Source organism: Lepisosteus platostomus, chromosome 3 (assembly GCF_059453375.1).
Source record: "Lepisosteus platostomus isolate fLepPlt1 chromosome 3, fLepPlt1.hap1, whole genome shotgun sequence".
NCBI lineage: Eukaryota > Metazoa > Chordata > Actinopteri > Semionotiformes > Lepisosteidae > Lepisosteus > Lepisosteus platostomus.
In genome coordinates, this window is record NC_142613.1 from 29,480,471 (window position 1) to 29,505,573 (window position 25,103).

A 25,103-nucleotide genomic window follows, 5' to 3' on the forward strand; every position below is an offset into this window, starting at 1 on the left:
CCTGCTATGCCCCCAAGCTCTGGAACTCTTTGCCCAAGGATATTAGAGAGTCACCTTCTCTAAACTCCTTCAAATCCAGACTCAAAACCCTCCTTTTCAGAAAAGCCTTTACTTAACTGGTTCCATTCTTCACCCCTCTGCTCTTCTTAATACCATCTTCCACGGTCTCCTCTATTGTTATTGTTGTATTGTTGTAATTATAATTGTGTCCTGTCTTGTGAAATTTTCTTATTTATTGTTGTAGTCTTCTTATTTATTGTTATTGTCATCCTGTAAAGCGCTTTGAGAAGCCACCTTTAAAGGCACTATATAAAATAAAGTTTATTATTATTATTATTCAATCATCCCATTTCTGGTGAATGGGCATACATATTGGGACAAATGATTGGAAGGTGGTCACCAGTCACTTTTGACTAGTTTTAGTCAGGAACTAACAGAAAAAAAATCACTGCACTTACAAAAGATGTTGATAGTTTTCAGTAAGAGCAGAAAAGTAACACTTTATAATATTTTTCTTTAAAATGACACTTGAACAGAGGGACAGATAAATGATCAGTCATCTATCAGATCTGATATACAGCAGACAAAAACTCATAGGCAAACGTTTCAGTGAAATCATTCACAGAATATGCATTTTAAACTGTTTTGCACATCATGGCATTTGGCAACATGTGGAGGTAACAAAACAAATCATAACTTATAAAGTTGGGAAGCTTGAGGAAGCTATAAAAAAAATCATATTTATGTTGATATTTGTCTTCTAAAGACAGTGTGGGGAAGAATTAAAAATAATGTCATATCATTTACCAAACCGCTTTATACCATACAGTGTGGTGGAAAGCCGTAGCCTACCCAGCAAGCAACAAGATCAAGGCAGCGTATACCCTGGACGGGGTGCCACTCCATCGCAAGGCAAGTGCAAACCAATCATACATGGGGACAATTTGGAGGCCACGGTAAAGGCCAAGGGGGGAAATCTTAGCATGCTGGGGTAAAATAGATGAACAGATGCGAGCATACTGGGCTAAATTGGGCCCAAAATCGTGTAAAAACCAAGATGAGGATGTTGCAGCATCAGAAAGACAACATAAACACCAAAAGAGGCATTTCTCTAAAACCGTCTTCAAAAGAAAACTCGGAAATGGTGAGTGTGTGTCAAGAGAATGGCTGCTATTTCCCCTTCGGAATGTACAGTGTTTTGTTTTGCATGTAAATTATTTGGGGACAGTGATAATCAGTCCAGACTGATCGCAAGCTAAAGTGACCGGAAAAATGCAACTGCACACTTGGCTGAACACAAAGCATCGGAGAGCCATAGAAAGACTGTGGTTGCATACATTATGCACTGTGCTGATAATGGTCCAATAGTCAGAACTAAAAAGACAGTTTGACAATGAATATGAGATTGGACCAATGTCTTGAAAAGGGTGGTTGCAGTGTTGAAGTGTTTGCAGAGCGAGGGCTGCCTTTTAGGGGACGCAGCAAAACGTTTGGGCGCCCCGACAACAGGAATTTCATGGGTGTCCTCCAAGTTATCAGCAAGTTTGATCCCTTCTTGAAAGCCCATATAGAAAAAAAAATCTACTTGACTGATTTGAGTCTATTCACTGCAATGGACTTGCACGAGTTGGGAGTGTTCTGCTGTTCTTGAGGTAATGTGCTCAAACAGAGTGGTCATTGGTCTCTGCTATGCTGATCTTGTTGTTGTGTATTGCCGGTTTCAAAGTAAGTGTGCGCATGATTTCTGTTGTCAGCTCACAGATTGGCTATGACTCTGATTTATTAGTTGCATTGCAGTACTTACATAACAGGCTTTTGTAGTGTGAGTGTATTTGGGCTCCCTGTGTATGTGAGTGATCCATGCATGTATCACGTTACATTCCGTTTGAATCGGTGGTAGCAAGCTCTTACTCCGAACACGTCACTGAATTATTACAGTACTTTCTCTTACTTTTTTCTGGTAATAGGATGAGGGGGGCCTCCACAACATGTAGTCTAGGGGCCTCTGATCACCTTAATCCGCCACTGGGTGGGCACCCTCCGCTGGTGCCACTAACATCACTTCCAGCGGCAACCACAGCTTCCCAGGAGGTCTCCCATCCAGATACTTAATCTGGCTCAACCATGCTTAGCTTCAGTGGGTAGCCAGTTGAGAGCTGCAGGGTGATATAGCTACTGGCTAATAAAGATAAAATTAAAATAATTAAACTATATAATGTAAATCAAGGGGTATTAAGTTAAAAAATGCAATAGTAAGACCACCTTTAAAACACTGTGTGCAATTTTTCATTACTACACAAAACATAACTATGAGCAGTAAAGTCAACCACTGGACTTCTTTTAAGACTCAAACGGTAAAACATGTATCAAAGGACAAAAGCACAAGGAAGTACATTTAACACTGAGAACAGAAAACAATATCTTACACAAAGACTTCTGGGAGTTTAGAACTAGTGACTCTCCATGTTGTCTAAGCTACTACCCTGGATTCTATTGAGAAACCGATGAATATGATTTTTGGTTCAATTAGCTACCAGTAACGACATGAGCTACTGTCGATGGGTGGATTGGCCTCATCTCATTTGTAACCTGTCTCATTGTTCTTGAACAAAAAACAAAGGCACCCCTGTCATTTCCTGAAGCTGCTTTGACAACACTGACAATGCCAAAAAGTTGCCATTGCCTTTGATTTATAAATCTCTCTCATGAGCACAGCTTCCTGCAGATGGTCTGCCAAAAAAAAAATTCCAACATTTCTTCCCTGAAAAGGCAAGGGAAGAAATCAGGAGGTACTGATGCTGACCCACCCTTTTCCAGTAGGGCTTCCTGAGGAAATCAGCTGCACTAAAATAAAGGAGGGCCATAATCTCAGTGACAAAAGCATGGGAGTATACCGACCGACCTATTTTCGAGCAAGATTTGTAATGAAGACAACTCGGGCTTCTGAATATTAAAACTGACACAGTGATCACAGTGAACAATGTTGTTTCATGCTCATATAATCCACATCAAATTCAATTTTTTAAAGTTTTTAATTTATACTTCCCATTTTGCAAAGACCTAAATCCCTCCACACATCCATTTTAAGAAAGTCACTAATCTTGGTGAGTGTCAGAAAAAAACAGAGGCCGTCTCAAAGGCATAGGTTACAAGGTGGGATAGAGAGCACACATGGGATGCCAATCCATCAAAAGTCTAGATTCTTTTCACCATTGTCCTACCAATTAAACGTAACCTGCATGTTTTCAGGGAGTGGGAGGAAAACCTTGAGGTATGCATTGGAAGGACACAGATGGACTCCCAAGGCTACTGTGCTACACACTGGCCTCAACAGAATCTCAAAGGAAAAATATAAAAGGTGTTTCACCACATTTTTAGTAGGGCTATTGGAATGTTGAATACTGGAGTACTGCTCACAGGCAATTGCTAAGCAACAATATAAGCATTACCAGAGGACCAACAGCACTAAGAGTCACCTTGTGTCACTTTCTGCCCCCACCCAGTGGGATGTTCTGGGTATGGGAGCGGGAGCATACAAGAGCAGTATGTTTACAAATTTAAAATCCATGTTAATTCAAAGAGTTTCATTATATGTTCATGCAGGGCTTTGGAATCTTGCCCATTGTCAAGAAAACTGCTGGTTTCTGCTTGTTCTGAGCGTTGTCATGAATCTTTATAGTACCAGCAATTTCTGACTATCACTGATAATCTCTGAATACAGCCATGACAAAAGGACATTTTTATTCCTATGGTTCAAATTCATATGAAGGATTTTAAAAAGACCTAAACTCTTCACCTTTTAATATCTGTCAGCCAAGCTGAAATGTATTCTAACTAGACTTCTAATAACACAGTACAAAATAAAACAAATACAACTGAAAGCTTCTAGTGATGGTGTTCTTCTGGCAAGGGTCACCAACCTTCATCCTGTAGAGCCCCTGTCATGTGGGTTTAAGTACATTTTTGATCAGTTATGCAATATATTAAATTTGGTCTTTGAGAGCTGAGTATTTTACATCCAAATTATCTGAAAATAACTTTCACTGCACCAATCAAGTAAATCTGATTTGATTAAATCTACCTTTAGACACTGGTGATTTAATGGTGACCTACAAATCTTATAATGCACTCCAGGTCCAGGGATAATGATGCATGGCTTGTGGAATGATACAAATGAAAAAGGTCTTGACCAATTCATGCAAATCTGCAGTGTAAAACAATGAGAAGTAAGACAAGAGAAGAGAAGTCTCCAGTAACAAAAAGACAAAGACAAAAAGAAAAACATCTCTTTGTGCAGTTGTGGAGAGTCTTGTGGAGGTTCTTATTGATCTTTTACTGAGAAGAAGGGCAAAAGAGCTGAAAACACCACACCAGTGCTTCCCAGGCTTTTTTATAGTGGACAGCCAACAGTGTAACACCTATGCACAAGGAATCTTAGCACTGCTTCCAGCATCAGGTAATTATAGCAACAAGTTTTCCATCACAACACACCCTAATAAAAGCTGTCTCGAAAGCCATCAAAGTCTCTGAAAGCCACTAGCTCTTGGGTATACTAGTACCTTGAAACTAAACATAAAAGACAACAGTAGACAGGGCAGTGCGGTGTCTCTGTGGCTAAGGATCTGCGCATGTGGCTGGAAGGTTGCTGGTTTGTATCCCGTGGCAGGCAGAGGAATCCTACTCCGTTGGGCCCCTTTAGGGGTGCCGGACAAATGGCTGACCCTGCACTCTCCCTGTCTGTGTGCCTGTGTGTCTCATGGAGAGCAAGTTGGGATATGCAAAAAGACAAATTCCTAATACAAGAAACTGTACATGGCCAATAAAATGATCTTATCTTATCTCTTATGTTTAAGTTTTTATGCATTATGAAACAGATAGCCCTCATGAAAGAAGAGTGGAATCTAGTCCTAATGGAAGCTAAGACGGATACTCTATCTGCAAAACAAACAAGCAATGGCACATTATACCCTAGTCTAAACTGGCATGACCTTTGATGATGTCCTTTCTACTGCTAGCCTCAGTGCCCGGAACTTTGAACACAGCGAGAGCATTAAAATTAAAAACCAATTTGGATATGAGATTTTTTTAGAGTAGATATGTAGTGGGCAACATTTATTCAAATTGACAAGATACAGCTTTTAGCGAAAACAAAAACCACACCAAACACAGGTTATTTCACAGGTAGTGCCATCACAATATAACATACAGACATTTCTATCAAAGAAAAATACCAACCCAATCCAAATCTTTAAAAAGGATATTGACATTGGAGTTGCCGGTTCCTATTCTACATCAAGAACACAAACAGTTTTACTACACTTATCATTATCACTTAAAATATTAAATACTGCTCACACAAAAATTAAATATTTACTGCATAAACATTACTTCCTCAACTGTGAAAAATCCATTGGTATAAATAACAATAATAAACTTTATTTTATATAGCACCTTTAAAGGTGGCTTCTCAAAGCGCTTACAGAAATAAAAAAATATTAACAAATAAAAAATACACAGTAAACAGGATGATAATACACAGTTAGAGAGGACAGTAGATGGTGATACTAAATACAGTAGGAGCAGAGAGGTAAAGAACAGTTAAAGAAAGGCTCTTCTAAAGAAGAAGGTTTTGAGTCTGGATTAGAGTTTAGAGAAGGTGACTCTCTGACATCCTTAGGGATACAGTTCCAGAGCTTTGGAGCATAACAGGAGAAGGCCCTGTTACCCATAGAGTGTAGACGGGCTTGGCAGACAGATAGTAGACCAGAACTAGAAGAGCGAAGGTTGCGAGGTGGGGAGCAGGGAGATAATACCTCAGACAGGTACTGAGGTGCCAAGCCATGCAGAGCCTTATAGGTGAGCATGAGGATATTGAAGTCGACACAAAACTTGACAGGAAGCCAGTGCAACAACTCCAGGACAGGAGTAATGTGGTCACTTGCACTAGACCTGGTCAGGATTCTGGCTGCCGAATTTTGGAGATACTGGAGTATGTTCAATGTGGATTAAGACACCCCAGAGAGTAAAGCATTACAGCAGTCAATTCAGGAGAAGACAAATGTGTTGATCAGCTTTTCAGCCACAGTTAATGATAACATAGGGCATAGTCTAGCAATATTTCTGAAGTGAAAGAAAGATGTTTTGACAATATGCTGCAAATGTGGGTTGAATGTGAAGCCTGATTCAAATATCACCCCAAGGTTTTTGAATTTGGATTGAAGCTCAAGTACAGTACAATCCACAGATAGGGTTACAGCATTGGCTTTACAAAGTTGATGGGGGTGCCAATAAGCATGACTTCAGCTGTCATAGTTAAGATAAAGGAAACTGAGTCATCCATGTTTTTATGTCGGAGATGCAATTAGATAGAATAGAGACAGCCACAGCAGTGTCAGGTTTGGTATGGATCCCATGTTTTCTTAAATTGGCAAATTTTAAGACTTCTTCCTCTCACAGTGAGCCGTAAAATAGTCTACCGACAGAAGCTGTAGCACCTTGTAAGCAAAGGTTGGGCCTGCTTAGTAAAGGGAAGGAAGACCTCCAGGAAAATGAAGATGCTGCTGTACGTGATGCTGACAGAGCAGCAGGTGGCATACAGTATTTGTCCTCTGTATACATTCACTTTTCCCATAGGTGTTATAAGCTCAAAAGCCTTTAAAGGCACTCCAATTACATAGTTTCTTTATGGCCATGTATGTTTGGAGCTCAAAGCCCTGTGTGAATGAGAGAGATAATGTAGACACTGCTAGGTACAAACACTGTTGCAAAAATTTTTGTGCATAAAATCTAATGCACCCCAGCTCTTAATTTGCCTAGTAATCCATTTGCTTGGCTCAGCCACAAAAAGGATAATTATTTTCAGTAAAACCACTTGTGACATGCCGAGATATTTTTTTTGCTTCTCTGGTTAGCAATGAAAGGCAGGTCTCTACATTAAGCTCTAAGCATATTAAATACAATAATGATTTCTAAAGGAAGGCTGAAAACAGATTTTTGATAAAAAGAAATTCATATTCAGGGGCAGAGTGGTGGTCAGTGGCTAAGGATCTGCGCTCGGGCTGGAAGGTTGCCGATTCAGATCCCGCAGCCGGCAGAAGAATCCTACTCTGTTGGGCTCCTGAGCAAGGCCCTGAACCCCAGCTGCTCCAGCGCTGTACAATGGCTGACCCTGCGCTCTGACCCCAAGCTTCTCTCCGTCTGTATGTCTGTGTGTCTCGTGGAGCGCAAGCTGGGGTATGCGAAAAAGACAAATTCCAAATGCAAGAAATTGTATATGGCTAATAAAGTGATCTTATCTTATATTTTCTTAGTCTTTTCAGGTAGTGACAGCACAACTGTTTAAAGTTTCAAAATTAAACGTATTACTTTCTTGAACTGGCAAATTCAAATGTTGCTTTTCTTTTATTGACTCATTCTCCAAGAAATCTTTCTATAACAAACCTACAAAATTTTTATTGGAAGCAGAAAAAGGACATTCTTTGCCTTGCTCCATTAAACAAAGGCTATTGAACTCTGCGTGTTTGATACTTGGGCTTAGGCCTAAGTTGCCATTCTCATAATAAAACAGATTTGAAAGTGTTCCACCCATCTGTATGCATTTTTGCAGCCCTTGTTCTTGACATACAGATGCAGCCATTCAAAATGAGTGAGGTATTTCGCGGCATACCGCGACACGCCCACCGGGGTATCACGCAGTTCACGTGTGTCACGTGACTAACTATCCGGCGTCGCCTTGTAAAACCGCCAGGGGGAGCTTAACCTCTCATGTACAGCATTTGAGCCTTTAATTTTGAACTGTGTATTACAGCGTGTTAATCATCAGTCATTAAAATGTTGGTATATTTTATGAAAGCAAGATTGCTCAGTTGGACAAAAGTACACAACCTACCTTTATCAGAAATATTTATGCATCAAAGCCTTTACTGAAGATATTACTAATAGTATTAATAATGGATGACTTTGGACAAGCTGTATACTCAAAGTATAATTTCTTTAGCACATTTGTACAAGCACTTGGAATCTGTCCAAGCCATACTTTGTCAGGCATTTTGTTTTACTTCAACGGGCATAAAAACTTCCTTGCTTTTAACAGGGCGTTTCATAATTTCTAACTACGAAAATGATTTAAAATGCGACACCTATCATTCAACTAGAGCTTAAAATATCACAAGGATCCTCAAGAGCACAGCAAAGAGTGTATTAAAAGACACTTGTATTTATCAACGCTTTCTTTTCCGTATACCAGATTTTATGGAACGTCTTCAGAGGGGTGTTCCAGGAATCGGCACTTTAAAGAAAAAAATACACACCAGTATTCCATTTCTCCCTAAACATTGTAAGCTTCGAAGTCTTTAACTAACGTGATACCGGAGTCAACAAGCATACTTTTAGAATTTGATTAAAAGGGAATATATTATGGAATCGCGTATCTCAAGAATTTAATAACGGTATGATTATATCCGTGTACTGCGGCAGGGCTGTGTAGGGCTGTTTCGCCTGCCTGTTCATGCGAGCTGTCTTGTAGCCTACTGGTCTAGGTGCGTGACTACCAACTGGCAGGTTGTGTGTTCGAATCCAGCTGGTGCTGGACCTTTGAGTTTTATTTATTTATTTTTTAATCGCGTAACATAAACATATTACCGTATGCAAACTGTACTGTATACAATATGTATATGTATATCTAATGTCTTAACTGTGCACGTTTAAGTATTGAATATTCATATCTAATTTTACCACTGAAGGGAAATCTTAACATAAACATACAGTATATGGCTGGTCTCAGTACTTTAAAGAATAAAATACACACCAGTATTCCATTTCTCCCTAAACATTGTAAGCTTCGAAGTCTTTAACTAACGTGATACCAGAGTCAACAAGCATACTTTTAGAATTTGATTAAAAGGGAATATAATATGGAATCGCGTATCTCAAGAAATTAATAACGATATAATTATATTCATGTTGCAAAAGAACTGCAACGGACATAAAAACTCCCTTGCTTTTAACAGAGCGTTCCATAATTTCTAACTACGAAAATGCCAGGTGAAAGGATTTGTAAACATATTTTGTTAAAGCAAGTCAGTTTTTTCCGCAACACATAAAATACATTTTTCCAAGAAAGTTTAGCCTTTGTCACTAATGAAACCACTAAATAAAGACATAAATATAGAAATCTTAAGATTTATTTTATTTAATGTTGGTAGCAGGATGAACTGTCAGAGTGTATATTTTGTCGAAAAGTTGCTGCAAGATGTTAACAGTGAAAAAGGTATTTTCACTGCATCACACAGCTGCCAGCGCACCTCACCGTGCCAGGCCACCACTGCGTCACAACACACAGCTGCCAGTGCACCTCTACATACCCGACCACCACTGCATCACACAGCTGCCAGGCCACCTCACCGTGTCAGGCCACCACTGCGTCACACATATTTCAGCGCCATATATTTCATGGATATTATGGAATATAATGGATGGATATCTTAGTTATCTTTCTAGTTCACAGGTTTGCATGCATAATTTAATTTTGAAAGCCACTGAGACATCAGGTACTACTGTTGTATTTATGAAAAAGAAACAAAACAAAAAACATACTAACAACTGTGCCATCCTACTCCTTAGTTAATACATTTTATTATTCATAAACAGTTAACATTGTTAGAAAAATATTTTGAATTATATTTAACCCTATTTTTTCTTTAGTTTTGTATTTAACTTATTATATGATAGTCAGACTTAATGTATATTTGAACAATGAAAATATATTTTTACAAGATTTTACATTAAGCACTTAAAATTAATATGGTTAATAATAGTAAACTGTAACATGCTGTAACAAGATCGGTTAAACTGCGAAGAAAATGCTTTCAGAGAAAATGTTTCACGTGTGAAGAACATAGATCTCCAATGCAATTTCAACCAAACCTGTTCCCACACACCCTGCCCCCACTACCATTAGAATAGACACAAACATTTTAGCGTTTCATTCTGAGCAGAAGACCCTCACACCTGAAGAGTGCTGGCTGTGACGAATTAAACCGGTTTTACAGGTTTCAATCACAGACCATGTGATATGGGACTCAGTAAACTAACACACAGCGCCACTGGATTTGATAATACCTAACCAAAATCCGCAATATGGAAACAGAACCTGTGTAATTGTTGATAGATGATGTACTCGTAACATTTTTTCAAGACGAACTACAACATTTAAAAAATGACTTGTATGTACTTGATATCTCTAATCAATCCACGGGTCCCAGCACAAAACGAAACTAAAACGCATACCGTTTCGCGCTTCTTATTAGTTGCTCAAAAGTAATTTGACCGTATGAAATGCATAATATAAACCTAGAAACATATACGTGAGCAGTACTTAAGCACTATAGTATCGGTGTTAAGACATACCTCTCAAATACTGTAAATCAAGTTAAAAATATCTCAAGACCGATTCTGGTCGTAATGAAACCATGTTTCGTGTATGTTTTCTTTTTCATCTTGAAATAACTCATTTCTAAATACCTTTTTCACTGTTAACATCTTGCAGCAACTTTGCGACAAAATATACACTCTGACAGTTCATCCTTGCAGTTCTTTTGCAACATGAATATAATTATATCGTTATTAATTTCTTGAGATACGCGATTCCATATTATATTCCCTTTTAATCAAATTCTAAAAGTATGCTTGTTGACTCCGGTATCACGTTAGTTAAAGACTTCGAAGCTTACAATGTTTAGGGAGAAATGGAATACTGGTGTGTATTTTATTCTTTAAAGTACCGAGACCAGCCATATACTGTATGTTTATGTAAAGATTTCCCTTCAGTGGTAAAATTAGATATGAATATTCAATACTTAAACGGGCACAGTTAAGACATTAAATATACATATACATATTGTATACAGTACAGTTTGCATACGGTAATATGTTTATGTTACGCGATTAAAAAATAAATAAATAAAACTCAAAGGTCCAGCACCAGCTGGATTCGAACACACAACCTGCCAGTTGGTAGTCACGCACCTAGACCAGTAGGCTACAAGACAGCTCGCATGAACAGGCAGGCGAAACAGCCCTACACAGCCCTGCCACAGTACACGGATATAATCATACCGTTATTAAATTCTTGAGATACGCGATTCCATATTATATTCCCTTTTAATCTAATTCTAAAAGTATGCTTGTTGACTCCGGTATCACGTTAGTTAAAGACTTCGAAGCTTACAATGTTTAGGGAGAAATGGAATACTGGTGTGTATTTTTTTCTTTAAAGTACCAAGACCAGCTATATACTGTATGTTTACGTTCCAAAATTAATATCGTTTATGGCCTTCACACGCGTTACAGTATGCTCCTATTCTTTTTATGCTCAGCTACTAAGATTTCCCTTCAGTGGTAAAATTCAATATCTACAACGGGCACAGTAAAGACGTTTACAGTAAGTCTTTCTACGACAGACCAACGGACCACGAGTGCCCCTGTCGGTCAACCAACCACGCACCGCGGTACCCCGTGTCATCTTACCTGCGGTACGTGTCTGTACCGCTCACTTTGAATGGCTGCATCTGTATTTCTGAATGTTCCATAAAAATAGTTAACAGTTAACACTTACAACAGGGTATAATGCCACCAATTCTTGAATACACTTTATTACATTGCTCTGTCACATTCAAATACTGAAACAGCCTTAAACAAAAAAAGGACATGAAAACATGTATCTAAAATTTCAGAAGTAAAATTAAACGTTTTTGGTATTATCAGAGGGCTGTTTGTCCCTCAGGAGTTCAGGATAGGTAATAAAACCAGCTACTAATAATCAGTCCTCAAAAAGACCAAGATATTCATTAGGCCATATAACTCAAGAAATAAGGTAATCTGTATACTGATGTCTCTACACTAACCTCTCCTCATAGCATCCGCTCCAACAGAGGCAGTTAAATGTACAAACAAGAGCAGACAAAAAAATACAAAAAACAACTTTAATCAAACAAGTCCTCAAGGCCAACCTTTCCAACAGGTTTTAAAAAGCCACAGAAAGTATCTATGTTTAAATATTCTACTTTAAATTAAACTGCCCCCAGCTCCAATTGCAAATAATGGACAACCCTTGATGCACCCTGCTTTCTGCCAATTAAAGGCATTGTTTTTAGCCTCTTATGCAAGCTAAATTTAAGCTCCTGCTTTTATTAAACTAAATTGTCAGCAGGAGAAATACATAATGAAACTTGGAAACATTACAATTGCACACTGAATAACTATGTCTATTTCCAACACAGTTTCAATGCAACAAATTGCAGTGCGCTGTTTCAAATGTTAAATGCAAATGTAAATTTCAAATGTGTCTTTTGCTAGTTCACTGTACCATACAGCTTTAGGTTAACTGTAGTCCAATAAGGTTAAGCTACATTTACTACCTAATTCACACACAGACAAAGAAAGCAAAATGTGAGGAAAGGCAGAGGGACCACAAAGTCCATTTTATTATGGTGGAAGAACTGACTATTTGGCAAACCTACATGGAAAATTAACATCATTACCAAACCACACTACAGTATTTAATCAGTGTTAATATACTGTACAAATAGGCTTTTTTTAACCTGAAGCACAGGACAGAAAAGGGATTTGTAGGTAAACACATTTTAAATAGAAAACTATATACAGAAACTTTAAACTTTAAAGAACACCCTCTATCTTCAAGCAGTATCTCTGAAACAAAATGTTTATATATTACTAGAATGACACAACTCTCAACATTTCAAGGCAATGTACCATAAGGGTGACTAGTGATAAAATCTTCATGGTAGTGCAAACATTTCTTGATTTCAGTGGAAATGTTTACAATTGAATCAACAAATTATAATTTTACACTCAAAATCCAATACAAACTACTTTGGTTTCAAAAGGGATCTAAATGTTCTTTATTCTTTTAAGTCACCAATGTAATGGGCCAAAGTAATATTTAATAATAAACCACCAAAGAGCAGCTTAATAAAACAGGAAGCAACCAAACATTTATCTTTGTTATTCCTTGTGAAGTTTTATCGTGGATATTCAGGATGGTTGGCACTGAAAGATAAGGATGTCAGTGGGATAGCTACTGGGACAGAGAACAGACAGCTGTAAACATGATAGCTTCCTCTTCTGCCTACACCACCCTACAGAATCAAGACAAATAATCCTTTTTAGTTATGTCTTTCGAACTTTAAGATCAGACTACCTTAATGGTTAGAACATAAGAACAGTTACATGTAAGAAGAGGTCATCTGGCCCATATAGCTCCTTTGGCAGTTATTAGCTAACTGATCAAAGAATGTTACCCAGGTATTTCTCGGAAGAAGCCAGGTTAGCCTGTTTCGTATTCCCACAACTGCAAATAAGTTGGGTAAACAAGTGTTTCCTACTATTCTCCAGTTGGAAGGTTTAATAACCTGGAAAGGCAGTCTACAATACCAACTGTGTTATTATTATTATTATTATTATTATTAATAATAATAATAATAATAATAATAATAATAATAATAATAATAATAATAATAATCATAATAATTGCTTACACTTATGTCTTAATATACAGGAGAGAAACTTTAAGATTTTTGGAGATAACAGGCACACATTCCAGAAATAAATTTTAGTTCATATCTAGTTAAGATATTCAGCATAAAACAAGACTGTATCAATGGAGGAATCCACAATCTTTCAGAATTTGAACACTCTGGATGAACTTCCAGTGTTCATCCATAACACCTTGTGTTATGTGAACAAATCTAGATCTGTAAACAGCCAAGTCAATCCTGATCGTAAGGTAATGTTAAACATCCAACCAGTTTTAATTCTGCTGTACTATTAAGTCTTGATTTGTTCTAAAACCCGTTATTTTCCACATACTGGGGGGTGTGGACTGAAAAACAGATGAGTGGCGAAACATGAATGAGAAACAATCTTGCTACCAGCTTCTATGCTGACTGTAATTATTCACCAGTTTTGTATAACTTAACGAAAAGCATTTTTTCAAAATAATCTGCAATGCACAGATTTTGAAATGTCACTCTATGTTCATTATGAAACAAGACAAACAGGAACTGTAAACTGTACAAACAGAAACACCAGATTACCATTTTGTAATATGAAACAGATCATCCCAGAGAAAAGCACTAAGGTTACACACTGTGTAATTACTACAATGATAACATTTCTCTGAAATAAGTTACATGGCAGGATACAGAGGACAACACTTTAGATAGTAATTTTTAGTTATACATTTACACTCATTACATATACTGTACATGACAGGAACTTCAAGGATGTTGTTTCCCGAGAAAAAAACAAAAAGACAAAAAATAAGCATGTCATTAGCATGATAAAAACTCGTTTTAAGAAAAAAATACAACATACAGAAAAATGACTGGTGATTGTTGTTTTGCAAAATAACACACATGACATGAAATTATATATTAATCCATGGTGTTCCCGCATGAAAATCAACTTTGATTTTAAACTTCAAAATGTTCTACATCTTGTCTCATCTTGCAGTGAGTTCAAAGTTACCCTTAACATGTCTCCAAAGGTCTATTTTTGTTGATGGGCTTACTTAATCGAATACAGGAATCAATTTCTACCAGATTCTGCAATAAAACACACTCCCTTTCTTTAGATGACTAGTTGTGCTGGACCTCTGTAGCAAGACCATAATTTGTGGGAGCACAGCACGGCAACTGAATCTGAAGTTGTTTTTATTTCTCACTTTTTCAAAAACAAAAAATTAGAATATCCTCCAAGAAAGGAATGGTAAAGAGCTGGAGTCTTCTCGTGAAAACAGAAAAGTACTGTACCTCAAGTGCCAATAATCTTGGAATATATTTCCTGTGAATGTCCATACACTGCTACCTAATAAAAAAAAACTGAAGCCAAACTATTCAAACATTATAACAGTTAAACCTGTAAACCACCTGGTGTGTTAGACATCAATTGATCATCAATTGATATAGCAATCGCTAGAAGCAGTATAGGTCAGAATTCGTTCGATCATTCTTCATTCTTTCGAGTATCATTAGCAAACTTTATAAGCTTTCTTCCCTCGCACACTACAGTAGAACATTTACAATTGAGCACATGGAACAGGCAACACAAAAATAAACATGATTTTAGGCAAAGTTTACTATTTGGTAAATTAAGAAAACGGATTAAACAAAACATCGAGTCAGTTGGCGAAGCGATTATGCAGCTAAAATGTCAGAACCTTAAATGTACAATATGTGGCTTCAAAACAACTTGGTTTCTGATTTTAAACTCAAAACGGTTTAAATCAAAGCTCAGTCATGTCAAACTTTGAGAATACATGTCGCGTTAACTAAGTTCCGACAGCTTCCACAGCAAATTGCACTAAATAACACAATACTTGGACGAATACTTCGGCCACAGCCAAAAGGAAATCACATTGTGTTTTTCAGATCAGGACTTCGATCAATAGTCCGATAGCTTCAACCATTTTATATACAGCTTTTTCTAACCATTAAGTAAAAGTTGAGTTTGAACTAAAAAGGCTTCCCCACGCTTTCTATAAATCAACAAACTAATATTTTAACAGAAGACACTTACTCGATGCATGATCTAAAGAGGTCTCAAAATATTTCGAGTTTTCATAGCAAGTTTATTTTTCAGCAATCACTGAAATGAATCTCAATACCACAAGGTGTGTTTAAATCCACAAGCAAAAATTTGATATCTTCTCTGCAAAATACACTCTTTAAAATCAATAAAACAGATTATTGTACTGTATGCATTAAGTAAGACTGTTCCACACTGTTGATTTTAAACAAAGTATACCTTACTAAGCAAAGCGAAGAGCAATTAAAACCCCATTTTAAAATATTATTCAATTGTGTTCAGTTGGGCTGTCTCCAGGTCCATGGTTTGTGGCTCAGATTGAAGTGGGAGATTACAAGTATATTAAAATATCGTCTCTTTTAACTCTGGACTGCAAAACTTCGTGAACAATTAAAACGGTGGTAAATGTAACCTACCATTCGTTGATGTCTCTGGAAGTACTAGCCCCACGACACTGTTTAGAGTAAAAGATCTGTCGTCTTCCATACAAACTAAAAGTTCTAATTCACGATTCCAAAACAGATCGACAATTAGAAAACATAAAACATTGAGATATTTCAACGTGCTAACAAGTCTTGCTGAAAACTGCGCTCTGCGTGTCACTGTTACGTGCCATTGTAAGTTAACTACTAAATAGACAATTGAAATCCTTTTCGTTAACACATGAGTGAAAAGTCTGACTCAGTTGGCTACCTTCCTGTCTCCCCTCCCCCAACCCCAAGCTCCCCACAAAACTTACCAACATCCCCATCACGTCTGTCCATAGCTTGGAGAAACTGTCAGATGAGTTACCGTCTGGCTGTTGCTCTTTGCTGGGGGGAGCCTGATCCCCCTCCATTATTTCGCTTATCTGCCTAAGCGAAGCTGCGGTGCAGGAACTTTACAACATGTAAGTAACGATCTGTCAAAAGTTGGAGCGTCCCTTACACGATGGAAAACACCTCTCCAAGACAAGCCTTTCTCGTAACACCGTCTGAATTTTTCACCATTCCTTTGCGCACCTATGCCAATACGTGTTCCACAGATAAAAAAACAGTAATCCTAAAGAGGAAAAATTGCACAACCCAAAAGAAGATAAAAAGTATATCGTACAGTATATGCTCTTTTACTCGAAGGGCTTCTCCTCACTACCACACATTTGTTTTTATTCCAATGGCGTTAGGAATGAAGTCACCGATCTGCGAAGTTGACATTCCTTCCTAAAAGTTGACTGGATGAGCTCTCTGAAACTCACTAACTGTACACGCGCCTGAACCATATCAAATTGCAGGGGAGAATTCAGCGAAGTAGTTAAAGTAAATTTGCACCAAACGGAAAACCTACGAACATTACCATGTGTAAAAATCGTAATAACTAAAATTTTCCTATTATTTTTTACACGTACAGAATGACTTTCAACTGTTTGTTTATTTTTCTTTTCTCTAACTTTTCAATAACCCTCCTCCTAAATGAACTTCCCCAACTTCACATGACTATTCCCTCTCGTCCCAGCGAAACAGCATTCAGCAACAGAAGGTGCTCTGTTGTCTGCTGACTGAAAATTATTTCACAAATATTACTGCAAATCAATGTGTAAAACGTAATTACCATATTAATAGCATAATTTTGATAACATCTCTTTACATTTTATGGAAAATCTGAATAAGATACACTTATTTTATTTTATACAACTACTCATTTTTCGTGAACTGCTGGGTGTAGACAAATCTCTTTATAGTTCATTGTTTGAAAACAAAAGCGTTCTGATAAAGAATTTGGATGAATGACTCACAATACTGTATGTCCTATTCATGGAACTTATTTTCCACAAATAATGATATACTGCTCGCATGTGTATCTTGTAAGTAAACTAAAATAAGAGCAGTGCATGTAAATATAATCTGCGACAACCACTTCAATGTTATATCTCTAGTTTCAAATGTATAACTTTTGATTCTGGAATATGTATCCCCAAGTTGCACTTAAATACAGGCCCACACTAAAACATGGCTGTTATCACATTTTTTGTGAAGAACTGCAGTAAAAAATCCAGCGACCTGGATTCGGATTCGGTAAAGCATGTGGGAAGGTCGATTAGCTCCTCCAATGTAGAATTTTACTGTTGCATTCCGCATTCAACACCCTCTAACATTTTTGTAAATATTTTGTTTCCCAAAAGATCATCCTCACCAGTATCTCTTTAAAAAAAACAACGAGTTCAAAACCTATCACAGTTATTACAAGTATGTAATCTAAATGTAATTATTATTTTAAAGGGTGTTTGATTAACATTTACCTTCCAATGAAACACAAAGTGTTAAGCTCTTTAGAAACAGCATTAGGATAGTTTGTTCATCTTTTGTAATCCAGCTGAATCAATGAAACTGATTTAAACAACCTTTTTTCCTCACTTAAGACTCCCAAGCCCCTTCTCAGCTATAGCTAATGAAATAGCAATACACCAAAGCTCAGGCTGACTGGGATAGGTCACAACAAAGCTTCAGCACCAGGCTTAAAGCAGGATTGGTACTAAACACATAGGCTGAGCAACAGACATACCTGGACAGAATACTGAACTGCAAGATAGAAGCATATAGACCCGTGAGCATTGTTGGGTAATAATGAGATGTGATAATGGAGGGCCAACCACCATTTCCAACAAAAATCTGTGTATAAAACAAATAAACATCATGAAATGAATCACACTTCCACATCGAGACTCAATAAAGACTCAAGGGGCCAGTCAATCCATGAAACCAGAAGGAAGAACCAATATTTGAGTTGACAAAAGGCGGAGGTGAAAATAAACAAAATTTAAAGAGGAAGGCCTCTCTAAGGACATCTGGAAGCAATAAAAATGAAAACATATACACACATTGCAGCTGGAAATATACATTTGAAAGTAAGCAAATGAAAATTGAAGGAGGCAGATTTAATTACTAATTAGAGACACTTTTACTGTACATACCTGAAAGCAAATAAACATTTTAAGTGTTAAACATTACTGTAAAAAGACTGAGATCTCTCTATAGCTCACAGGGCTGGGTCACTGCAGAGAGACGGGGGAGTCCCGGGTTCGAGCCCCCGACGGTGGGGGGCCGACCTAATGTGGCAAGGGCGCCCGCCTGAGCCCCCGTTGGGTTACAATATTTAAATAATAATGAAGTGAAGGGAAGGAAAATTTGTTTGCATCTATACCTGTAACGCAATGTGGAATAGTCATTGGCAACCTGTGCAAACAAACTACTCCAATCTTCTTATGAACTGGAGCCAACTTGCAATGTATAGAGGGTGGAGTGCTTTTCTATCTATTACTGTTTCGCTTCTTTGTGAGCTTTAGAAAACCTGCAAGGTTTTTAAAATGCACTAACAGTTTTGGTTTACACTAATTCATTGCCAAGCATTTCAGTCTATTAAAAAGCACCTGGCAAAGCCTGGATTCTATTCAACACGTTCCAAGGCACGATTACTGCAGTAATGTGGTACTAAAGCCAAGAAAATGTGACCCTGTAGGGTACAGTTTTCATTCTAAGGCAAAAGGAAACTTATCTTTGCGTGGAAGGGAAACTGAGATCAGTAGCTGCCACCTGGCCGCAAAAACAGTTTAAAGCAGCTGATGGCATTTTCCTCTCTAACACAGAGGAATTCTCTTCTCTTTTCTTACATTTCAAAATTACTGGAAACCCTGCAAAATGGAGATTGACTTCCTTTAAAATATAAGACTAGTTCTCTCCAAAGTTCGTCTGTCCTTCAAGGGGTTGGCCAAACAGGATTTGGAGTTTGTGGGAGAAGTGTGAACAAAATGTATTTACAACTAAAATAAAATTTGCACGTTACACATTTTTTGTCACCTTAATGAACTGACTGACTGTTTTCCCCGACCTTGTTTGCAAAGATTATCCAAAGTTTCATAGTGTTAACAGTTCCAATGTAGCATTTTTAAAGACTTATCTGTGAAATTATAAGAAGATGGAAAGTATAGATTTTACAGAAACATTATTTTGCTACACTTTACTGAAGTAAAATTCTGTTGATTCTGTTGTAGACCTACATATTCCTAATCCATAATGTTAACGAGAAAAATAAAGATGTAAAGTACAGTAGCACCACTATATCAACTGAAGATACAATTATGTATGTATTTTCCTAAACAATAATTTATAAATCTAATTTTTAAAATATAATTTGAGCAACAATGGTGCAGTTAAAGACAAACAAAGTTCATAAATTCAGTCACAGCATGCATAATGCATGGCTCAAGACCAGGGCACAAATACAGGTTAACAAGCTGTTCATCAACATTCTATCTTTACAGAACCAGAGTTAGAACACAAGACAAGAAAAATTCCAAAACCTACTGTACTTTGTGCTATGTATTATTCCTACATTGCCAATACATTAAATATAGCAAATTAATGCAATCAGAATGTTATTTCTGTGCTCTCTACCTACCACAACTTGTTTCAGGTAAAATGTATAAAAAATATATCTTTAAAAATTAGAAACCTGAATACAACCCCACACAATAGAATACACACAGCATCTCATGCAACTAAATTGCAATCCTTTTTTTAAAGATTTAACGATTTTGTTGGTAAAATAGTAAAATAGAAATTTTAATATTATGACATTTTTTTCATTTTTTTGTCTGAAGGAAAACACCCATGTGCATCAAGTAATTTGTGATCTAAAAGGTCACACACAATAATAAAACAATGTGAATAATGTAATAATCTGATTTGCAAAAAATGTAGAAATAAATAGATAAGAGTAGTCTATCACTCTTATGCCAGCAGCCATATCACCCTGCAACTTACAACTGACAACCCATTGAAGCTAAGCAGGTGTGAGCCTGATCAGTACCTGGATGGGAGACCTCCTGGGAAAAACTAAGGTTGCTGCTGGAAGAGGTGTTAGTGGGGCCAGCAGGGAGCGCTCAACCTGCGGCTCATGTGGGTCCTAATGCCCCAGTGTAGTAATAGGGACACTATACTGTAAACAGGTGCTGTCCTGCGGATGAGATGTAAAACCGAGGTCCTGACTCTCTGTGGTCATTAAAAATCCCAGGGTGTTTCTCGAAAAGAGTAGGGGTGTACCCCGGCGTCCTGGCCAAATTTCCCATCGGCCTTTATCAATCATGGCCTCCTAACAATCCCCCTCTATAAATTGGCTTAATTACTCTGCTCTCCTCCCCACTGATAGCTGATGTGTGGTGAGGGTTCTGGCACACTGGCTGCTGTCGCATCATCCAGGTGGATGCTGCACATTGGTGGTGGTGGAGGGGAGTCCCCATTGCCTGTAAAGCGCTTTGAGTGGAGTGTCCAGAAAAGCGCTATATAAATGTAAGCAGTTATTATTATTATCACTGAAGCACTTAACATGTGATTAGAATTTAACACCAAATTCCCAATCAGAAAAATGTTTTTCTTCCAAGTGTTGGATTCACTCCCCACCATATGCATAGTACCAGTTAGTTCTTTACATGGCTGTTAAGGACTTTTCACTTCTTGGTCTTAATATAAAGCTATTCACATTGTCTACCAAATAACTCCACCAGAAGTTCCAAGCTGTTTTAGTTCTACAGTGACTTTGGACTCATTAAAAAAAATCCTAAGGAAATTCAGTATTCCAAAAAAAAGTTGCCCACTGCCCAGGGGCATTTTTACGGACTATCCTTATATATATTTTTGTAAACAAGGGCTGTCTGCAGCTTGGGGCCTTTTTTTCCTTTCTAAAAATGTAGTCTTTCCTTTTGTAAACTATCTTTCCCTGCTGCTGGACATGTCATTTCCCCCACACAGCCAATTTGCTGAATGCCATATTGCAGCCAAGTGGCAAGAGTTACAAGCTGGACACTGACACTCACAATGCAATGAATAGCCACCTTCCTGTTCTACTTTACCTCCCTGGGTGTAATTGCATTAGGCCAGCCAGTGGAGCCAGTGATAGTGACCATGTCAAGCCCTACCCTTCTGCAATTAATGATAATGGAAATGGAGACAGTGTTTCTACCTGCATCTCTGTAAAAAGCAGGCTGGGTTTCTATGCTTTACCATTGGAAAAGGAGTCAGGTTTCTACCCGAGCCTCTGAAAAGGAGGCAACAGTAACTGAAAATCGCAAAGGTCATAAAACGTATTTATTAATACCTTTGAAAAATATATAATTTGGACTATTGTGTTTTTACAATTTATTGCCCTGTCAATGTTACCATCCTGGTCACAACCATAATGAATCTTAAAATGCGTTGTCTAAACATATTGAGATAAGATGCCTTGTAAATATTGCTTGGCTTGTGTGATCACTTTCACTGCTAAAACTGCAACTTAAAACTGTCACATGGTTGTAGGTTGCAGTGCAGTTAAAGTAGAAACCTGAAATTAATTTCAAATTCCAAAAAGTCTGGATTACATTCAACAGATATTTCAGAGAGAGTACTTAACTTTTTTGTAGTATTATAAATGGCAAATGGTTAGCTTTACTGCCTCACAGCACTGGGGCCCTGAGTTCAGTTCCTGGGGTGTTTGAAGTTTGTATGTTCTCCTTTTGTTTGCATGGGTTTTTGCTGGGTGCTCCAATTTCCTCCTACAGACTAAAGACATACTGGTAGGTTAATTGGTTTCTGGGAACATTGCTCTGGGTGTGTGTTTCTCAGATGTTTATGAAGTTTCCTTAAAAGAAAGATGCATTTTATGTGGTGTACACAACACTGACCAAAATAAAATTACAGGAATACATTTAAATCTGTTCAGCAATGCCATTCATACTTCCATACAAAAATATAATGCTATAGGAATAGCTATGCTGTACAAGCACACAGGCTTTACCACTTTGACATTGTTTCTAATACACTGCACAGAATGCGCAATCAGAGCAGACAAAGGTCATTCAGCACAAAAGTAAAAAAAAACATCTCCCAAGAAAGAGGACATAAAACATAAAACGTGTGCATGGCGTATGAAACATAAATTCATCAATTCTTTTACAGTTAAATGAGGAGAAAGGATAAAAAAGTGGAAACCCTACGACCCTAGCCAAAACATTAAAACTCAAAATACAAGCAAAGTTAAAACAACACTACCATACTTGCACACATAAACCTTTCTGAAGATATCAAATATCTCAGTAATTCAAAGATGATAACTTCTTGTTCCAAAATATCTGAGTAGTTTCATTGAAATGAAGAAATCTTGAATTTATCCCTTATTCCCAGACTGCCTTCACTGCCAGCATACATTCCCTGCAAAACAGAATCTGGTAAATAGCAACAGCTGCATGATGCAGGGAAAGATGCCAGAACAGACTAGGAAAACAACTTGTGTATCAAATGAAGAGCTTGCTCTTTTCTGGGTGCATTGAGAGAAACTAACCATCAGCTTCACTCGGAAGCTAAATTCAACTACCACCTAAAACAAACCACATCCATCTCTTTTCTAACTGTTTCATCCAATTCAGGGTCGTAGGGGAGCCAGAGTGTATCTCAGGAAGCAACAGGTGCAAGGCAGGATATACCCTGGACGGGATGTTAGTCCATCGCAGGGTAGACACACAGACAGGCACACAATCACACCAGGACTAGTTTTCCCAGAAGCCAATTAACTTACTAGAATGTCATTGGACTGTGGGAGGAATCTGAAGTACCTAGAGGAAAACCATCTGAAAACATGGAGAACATACAAACTCCAAACAGTCAACACCCCAGGTCTGGATACTGAACCCATCATGTCACCCACAAATCACATCTGAAGTGAAATACCACCATAATGACTGAGTTGGAATGAGTTAACCTAAAATGTTAATTTTTTATATCTATGCCCAGCTAAGAATCCATCCCACCCAGCCTTTAGATTTTGAAACATCCTGTACAGAACTTCCTATTTATAGTAAGTAAAGTATGATGAAAAGTTCAGGGGAAAAAACATATCAGATGAAATTAAAACTAAGTAATCTACATTTTCAACCATTTTTTTCCCAGCAACAATATAAACTAGACAGAATATGTTTTTTTTTTTCAAGACAATGGGTCATTCTAGGCTGAGATTTACAGTAGTAACAGCTGAAAATCGCACATTAGCTAAACATTGAAATGTTGCCACAAAAGAAGTGGTTTTGTTATTTGCTGAATATTAATAACAGCAGAAGACTTTTGTTTTTGTTTGTATTAGAAAGATTCTTCAGAACTGCATGTAACCTTGGAGTGAGGAGAATTCTACATAAAAAGGGTGTTCTTTCCAAATTTATGATAATTACAGCTCTTTATTGTTTTCCTATCAAAAAACCCTTCTCCTTCTCCCTTATTTTGTAACTCTAATTTTGTGATTTTTATCCCCCCTCAGTGAGCTTGTAGAAAAGACATTTCATTGCCAGCAACTACTGCTACATGCTGCATTGTTGTGCATTTGATAAATACACTTTGATTGATTGATTGATTGGAAACTATCCTGATGTATCAATGTTACGCTGCACTGTGCATGCTTCTTATGAAGAAGCCTATGCTCCTCTAAAAATTGCATTGCAAATCTAAGCTTGCTGTACCTTGAGCACATATCATACTGTATGTTGGGACCCAAACTAACTCAGGAGGTGCTACTTAAGAACAAATACAGCTTCAGGCCCAAGTCTTTAATAATTAGCATTAAATAAGAAAAGAGAAGATTGCTTGTTGATTCAGCCCTCAATAATAAAATACCAATTTCAAGAAACAGCAGAGTATCTCTACAATCTAAATTTCACTCACAACACCAAAGCAACTGGTAGTGCTGCCAGATTTGGGGTTAACATTTGCCGTAGATGCATATTATGGAATGAATGTGTGCTAATACCTAAGGTGAAACAAATTGTATATTTAAAATCTGTTTAAAACAAGAATGCTAAGTAATGTTCTGGCCAATAGAATCAGATGTTCTGAGAGAAAACATAAATCATATTGTAAGTGACATCAATAAAACCTTTGTATTTGACACTAATTATTATCCTGAAAGGGAAACTGCATTTATTACAAAGTTTTTAACTCATAAATAAAATATCAAATGAAAGAGAAACTACATTTAAAAAAGAGCAAAACTTGACAGGACACAACACTCCCAATTAATTTTCTTTATAAAATCATATGAAAGGGGAAAAACAAAATGTTCTGGGACAATATGGTGCATCAATGCTGTTCTCCTGGCTCTTAAAAATAAACCACAGAGGTGTGAAAACCACAGTTACCACATGCAAAAAGGTCTGCTTCAACCCACTAGTGGAAATACATCAACTGATTTAAGTCTCTTCCATGTAAAAGTGGAAAACAAGCCACTTGCTTTCATAAACCCTCAAGATGAAATGGTGCACCTGCTAGATTAATAGCTGCATTGTCTGTCAGGAAACACAGAAGTGCTATCTGGGGCGAATTGATATTCTACAGAATCACCCGGCCAGTTCTTTAGACTCAGTTCTGCTATTCAGCTTGACTGTGCTTAAGTTCATGCTTAAATGGGTACTTTTTAAGCCCTGGACTTATAGAGGAACTTTCAGAGGC

The 25,103-nt window shown here is 37.5% G+C and overlaps 1 protein-coding gene across 10 annotated transcripts in view; it reads right to left on the minus strand.

The window, feature by feature from the left end:
* sash1a (SAM and SH3 domain containing 1a) overlaps positions 1–25,103 on the minus strand; it is a 498,818-nt gene that overhangs the window by 95,581 nt on the left and 378,134 nt on the right. The window contains exon 1 of one of the 10 annotated variants that reach the window (XM_088625127.1): positions 16,346–16,829. The exons of 7 other annotated variants lie outside the window; for them this stretch is intronic. In XM_088625127.1, coding sequence (XP_088481253.1) covers positions 16,346–16,444 — 99 coding nt within the window. In that variant the 5' untranslated portion in view covers positions 16,445–16,829. Of the gene's footprint in view, positions 1–16,022; positions 16,246–16,345; positions 16,830–25,103 lie in introns of those variants that run through there. 2 more of the 10 variants (XM_088625131.1, XM_088625128.1) reach the window with 2 other exon arrangements.